General features: G+C 52.6%; 1 protein-coding gene across 1 annotated transcript; it reads right to left on the bottom strand.

Annotated features, from left to right (window-relative positions):
- LOC134498624 (ubiquilin-1-like) lies at window positions 1-1,389 on the bottom strand. The gene has a single exon (XM_063304784.1). It carries the CDS (start codon window positions 1,387-1,389, stop codon window positions 1-3), a length of 1,389 nt encoding a protein of 462 aa, XP_063160854.1.
- Between the last annotated feature and the right edge of the window lie 4,384 nt (window positions 1,390-5,773).

The raw sequence follows: 5,773 nt of genomic DNA, 5'->3' as shown, positions 1-5,773 counted from the left end.
CTATTCCAAAGCAGCTGATTCTTCTTCAGAGGGAGAGCCAGTGGCCATGGGACCTATCTCAGAGGAGTTCCCCAGCCCTTTCAAGCGCAGTATGAACCAGGGTATGAGCACGGGGGCTTCTGCCACCAGCGCCTGCAAGCCTTGCTCCATCTGCACCCATGCCTGGATGGCCTTGGGGTTGGACATGGCAGCCACCATTTCTGGCCTCTGCATCTGCTGGGAAAAATGCAGCAGCTGCTGTTGGACGTGCTCCTTCTGGGCGGTCTGCATCCCTTTTGAGGCAAGCAGAGCATTCTGCATGAGGGAGAACATCATACGCTTTGTGTAGGCATTGCAGAGGTTTACAATCAGGGCCTGGACGCCCCCCACATTGCATAGTCCTGCCCCAGGGGTGGGCACAGTGTTCAGCAGGGAAGAGCTGGGCCCGAGAGGACTGTGAAGGCTATTGAAGATGCCACCTTCATCGCTGCATGAGCTGGTGGTGCAAATGCTGGTGGAGCTGTGGGAGATGGGGAAAGAGCCAGCACACTTAGAGCTGCCCAGGTGAAGCCCCTCGCTATCCCTGACTGTGTGTTCTGGACAAGGGTTCCTCGCCAGGGTGTCGTAAGAGCTAGAGGTGTCAAGAAGGTCCTGGCCTTCATTCAGTCCTGGCTCTTGAACATCGCTGTTGAGTTGTCTCAAGGGGTTGTCCCCACCGGGGGTGTTGCTCTGAACACTAATCAAGAGTGGGTCTGGATTCTTCAGGTCCTGCATCATGTCAGGGTTCTTTGCGAGGTCCATTATTTCTCTCATCTTGTCCAGGATCACCCGCATGATGCCCATATTATTCAGGATGTGGCAGATGGCAGGGAACTGCTGTGCCAGCTGCTGGATCTCTGGGTTGGCCAAGATCACCTGCCGTACTTTCTGAACAATCATCTCTGAGGTAGGCATCTGCTGCCACTCAATGCTGGAGGGACTCACCTCTGGGGGGCCCCTTGGGCCCTGAGTGCTTGGGTTAAAAGCAGGCAGGGTAAGGCTGGTGCTGGTTGGTGTCAGGGCACAGCCTGAGGTCCTGAGCAAGTAGGATGACTGAGGGGAGTCTTCTGAGTCTCTCTTCAGGGGTCGGATCAGCAGGTGGACAGTCATCCCATCACTGACCCCACACTGCTGAAGGGTATGCTGATCCTTCAAGATCCTCCCAAAGAACACCAGTACCAACTGTCCAGTCTCACAGTGGAAATGCTTAGAAAGTTCCTCCTTCAATTTCTGGATGGTGGTTTGATGTGGGAGCACAAACTGGGTGCTGCCCTGGGGAGACTTTGCAGTGATGCAGATGAAGTTGGGGTTGGTGGCCAGGCCTGGGCAGCCAAGGGTGGTGCCTGCTTGATGAACGTTCACGGTCTCCATGATGCATGGAGGAACAGGAGGAAGGGGGAGAGGAGGAGGAGGGGCCTGCATGGGAGAAACAGGACAGGGATCTCTGGTCTTGCTGAGCAAAAGGAATGTGTTGGGGTCAAGTCCCCAGGATGATGCACTTTCCCTGTTGGGACAGCTCCCTGGCACACTGAAAGCAAGGGAAGGGTAGATGTCAGAGCCCCCTCCCAGGCCTCCCCTCCTCTCCCCTCCTCTTACCTTCCTTCCTTCTTGCTGAGCCAAGGAGCTACTCTTTCCATTGTCCCAGCTGGGTGGGGGTCACTGTGACATCACGAGGGATGTCACCACCAGGGCAAAGCTGGTCAAAAGAGTACCCGGGGACCAGTCTGGGACCTGAGCTGACTTGAGAGGCCAAGTGCTCTTGTCCCCAGGCAGGGTCACCTCTGGCCGGGGCTCTGCAAGAATCCTCTTCTCAGGGTTGGGGGGCTCAGGGAACAAAGGGGGACCCCCGAGGCCGGGGGAGCACCTTTATCCCCCCAGAGGTTGGAATACAACTTTCATCACTGTAGCCAAGTTTGCTGGAGGTGATGGGGATGGTGACCCAGATCTGCCAGCCCTCTGAGCCATCTAATGAAATGGGGTTCATCCCATAATAGGCTGGGTGATAGGCTTCCCCTATGGAGAAACATCATCTTAGAAAGGTGTTTCTGTCATGTTCCCCATTTCAATGTTCTGTTAACATTGTAACATTTCACATGTCAAGTTCTTTCCCATGTTCATTCGCTCGTTCAGGGTTTTTCCATTCCTCCGCCCTCCGTTGTTTTGGAGCCTTGGAATGTGTGTTTGGGTTTGCGATCCTGTTCAAGGTTACTTTCCCAGGCGTGTGTAACGGTTCCTAGCACCTGGGAGGGGGTGCGCACTGACGGGTGTTTGGGGCAGGACTAGCTTGCAGGCAAAGCTTTTAAGTTTGTATTTGGCGCGCTTTTGCTCATTCTCAGCTTTCTCTGTATTTGCATACTATTCCTTTAATAAATCAGTTATCTTTAAGCCCGAGCTTGTGAGACTGAGTATTTGGGATTAGGCAACCGTTACATAAAGCTGAGAATCATTTAATTACTTTCCGCTAGCCCCATCCAAAGTTGGGTAGAGAGGAGCGCTAGCGATGATCGAACCTCCGCTTCGCGAAAGTGAGGGGAGCGAAGAAGAGCCGGACTCGACGAAGACTCTGCTAGCTCCAACTTCGAGAGCGCAAAGAGCCGCACGTCGGGAGAGGCGAGATGCTCAACTGGATGAGCTATTGTCAGCGGTGCAGGGTGCCACGGGGGGTGTACTCCAACCCCAGCCCGAGGTGGGAGCAGCACAAGGGGGGGGGGATCTCCACAGCCTTCCTGGGAACCCGAAATCCCCTTATCACCGAGGGTGGTGGTAACCAACAGACCCCTGGAAGAGCCGGTCACCCCTGCCCGCATGAAAGCCATAGAGGACAAGATGGAAATGATAGTGACCCTAATCAAAGATGCCACTAAGAGTTCGGGGTCCCTACAGGAAGACTGGGAAGAGGAACCCTCTCAGCTGTTTCCCCCCCCCGACGGAGTTCCCTGTCATTCAGGGGAAGAAGCAAGCTGCGAACTCCCCGGCCGTGGGGGTGAGAGAGCCAAGGGCGTCCCGAGATCGGCCACCACTGGTGGCTCGACGCCCGCTGTTGTTCGCAGAGACACCACAGCTGGTGGAGCCGGTAAGAACCTTCCCACCTTTTGGGGTAAAGTTTGATGGGGATCGTACGACCCTTTCCTTCTTCATTACCAATGCTAGACATTATATGGAGGATTGGGGCCGAAATTTCCGCTCTGAACAAGGCAAGATTAATTTCATTGCCAATAAGCTGAAGGGGAGAGCAGCTGACTGGTACGTAACATTGTGCCAAGCTGAAGCCACCGAATTAGAGGACTTTGATGAGTTTTTGTGGGCGCTGAAGCAGCACTTTGAAGACCCCTTAGCCCAGGAGAGAGCGAAAAACGCCCTGAGGAAACTCTACCAAGGGACCCTCTCTGTCGCAGACTACGCTTTAGAATTTAAAGCCCTGGCGGGGAAGGTGGAAGACTGGTCCCAGTCGACTTTGGTGGAGATGTTCAAACAAGGGCTGGAGACAGAAATCTTCCGTTGGGCTTTGGGCAGGGACGATCCCAAAACATTATATGGCTGGATACAGTTGGCAGGCAGTGCGGAAAGCGCTCTACAAATGTATGCCCAGAGTAAGGAGATGAGACAGACCCGAGCCGCGAAGGGGGCTCGTGCCGCTGGATTTTCGAGTCGCCCTAAGCCAAAACCTTGGGAAGAAGAGAGGGAACGACGATTGGCGAAAGGGCAGTGTTTAAGATGTGGAAAAGAGGGGCATCGCACTACTTCGTGCCCGAGGCGCCAACCAGAAGAGCGGCCCGGTAAAGCACTGGGAAAATTGCCCTCCCTGCCGCGCAAGCTGAAAGCTGCCTGTGCTGAGCTCGACCCTCCGGACCTCCCATTCGGGGATGAGGACAAGGAATTACAATTCGACAAGCCAGCGGGAAATGCCTTCCACCTGTCCTGAAGGGCGCCCTGGGACAGGTGGAGGAAACCGGGCGCGACCACGATTCGGTGAGTGGGAACTTCCCTACAATGACTGTCAAAGTGAAATTGAGCTCTAGAACTAAAACTGTCGAAGTCTGGGCCATGCTGGACTCGGGTTGTTCTTGTTCGCTGATGCATCCTGACGTCGTAGCTGCCCTAGAGCTGCCCACGTTCCCTCTGCCACGGCCCATGATCTTCACGCAATTGGATGGGACCATGGCAGGGGGGGAGGCAGTCACACACTCTACTGGACTGGTGGCTTTACAAATGGGCACCCATTGGGAAAAATTGCCATTTGTCGTAGCTCCAGTAGGGGGCCCTTTGGCGATTTTGGGAATGCCTTGGTTTGTGCAACAAAACCCTTTTATCAACTGGTTACATAGAACAGTCACGTTTGCTGATGGATTTTATAAAGTACCTGAAAAGGACTTGTTAGAGGACATGGAGGGAGGTCGGGTGGCTAGCACTACAGTACGAACTCTTTCACCACTAGAGGGCTTGCCCAGTCAATATCAGGATCTAGCTGATGTGTTTGGGGAAAAGGAAGCAGATCACTTGCCACCTCACCGAAAAACAGACTGTGCCATTGAGTTCTTACCTAATGTAAAGTTACCTCACCCAAAGATTTACCCCATGTCTCCCAAAGAGCTGGCTACGCTAAGGGAGTTCATTGACAAAAACCTGGCTAGGGGTTTCATTGAGCCTGCTAACTCCCCGGTAGGGGCTCCTGTCCTCTTTAGACCAAAAAAGGATGGCTCATTGAGGCTTTGTACCGATTTTCGCGGGCTCAATGCGGTCTCAATATTAAATAAATATCCTTGCCCCTGATCAAAGATATGTTATCACATCTGGCCAGAGGCAAAATCTTCTCAATACTGGATTTAAGAAAGCCTATTTTCGCATTCGCATAAGGGAAGGGGACGAGTGGAAAACAGCGTTTAACTGTCCTCTCGGGGCTTTTCAATACAAAGTCTTACCCTTTGGTTTGTCAGGGGCGCCTGGGGTTTTTATGCAACTTATCAATGAGGTCTTGCATGACCACCTATTTAAGGGAGTACTGGTGTATTTGGATGATGTATTGATTTATACTGAAACCATGTCAGAACATATTCACTTGGTGCGTCAGGTCCTGGCTAAATTGAAAAAAGCAGAGTTGTATGCTAAACTGTCTAAATGTGCCTTCCATCAATCACAAATTGATTATCTAGGCTATAGAATTTCCGCTAAGGGCATTGAAATGGACCCTGCTAAAGTGGAAGCTATTGTGGCATGGGAGCCTCCACGTACCAGGAGACAATTACAAAGTTTCCTTGGATTCGCCAATTTCTATCGGGCATTTGCTCACCTGAACCTGCCTTTGCTGTAGGAGATAAAGTCTATTTATCAACCAAATTCATCAAGTCACCCCAACCTTCCAAGAAACTTGGTCCTAAGTTTGTGGGTCCTTTTCCTATTGTGGCACAAATTAACCCTGTTACTTTTAAACTCGATTTGCCCCACAACCTCAAACGTTTACATCCTGTTTTCCATTGCAGTTTGCTCAAGCCCTACCTGCCGTCGGACCGCTGGCATCCCCAACCGGTTCCACCACCTCCTCTCATGATTGATAACCAGCAAGACTTCGAGGTAGCAGAGGTCCTAGACTCTCGTCGCCAGCGTTCCACTTTGCAGTACCTCATTCGTTGGAAACATTTCCCTCATCCTGAATGGGTGGCTGCCCCTGATGTCCACTCGCCTCGACTAGTGGCACGCTTTCACTCTGCCTACCCCGACAAGCCCGCTCCATAGCATTGTTTGGGGGGGGGGGGCGATA

Source organism: Candoia aspera, chromosome 5, assembly GCF_035149785.1.
Source record: "Candoia aspera isolate rCanAsp1 chromosome 5, rCanAsp1.hap2, whole genome shotgun sequence".
Classification (NCBI taxonomy): Eukaryota; Metazoa; Chordata; class Lepidosauria; order Squamata; family Boidae; genus Candoia; species Candoia aspera.
The sequence above is the reverse complement of the archived record's forward strand: the minus strand, read 5'-3'. Positions and strand labels throughout refer to the sequence as shown.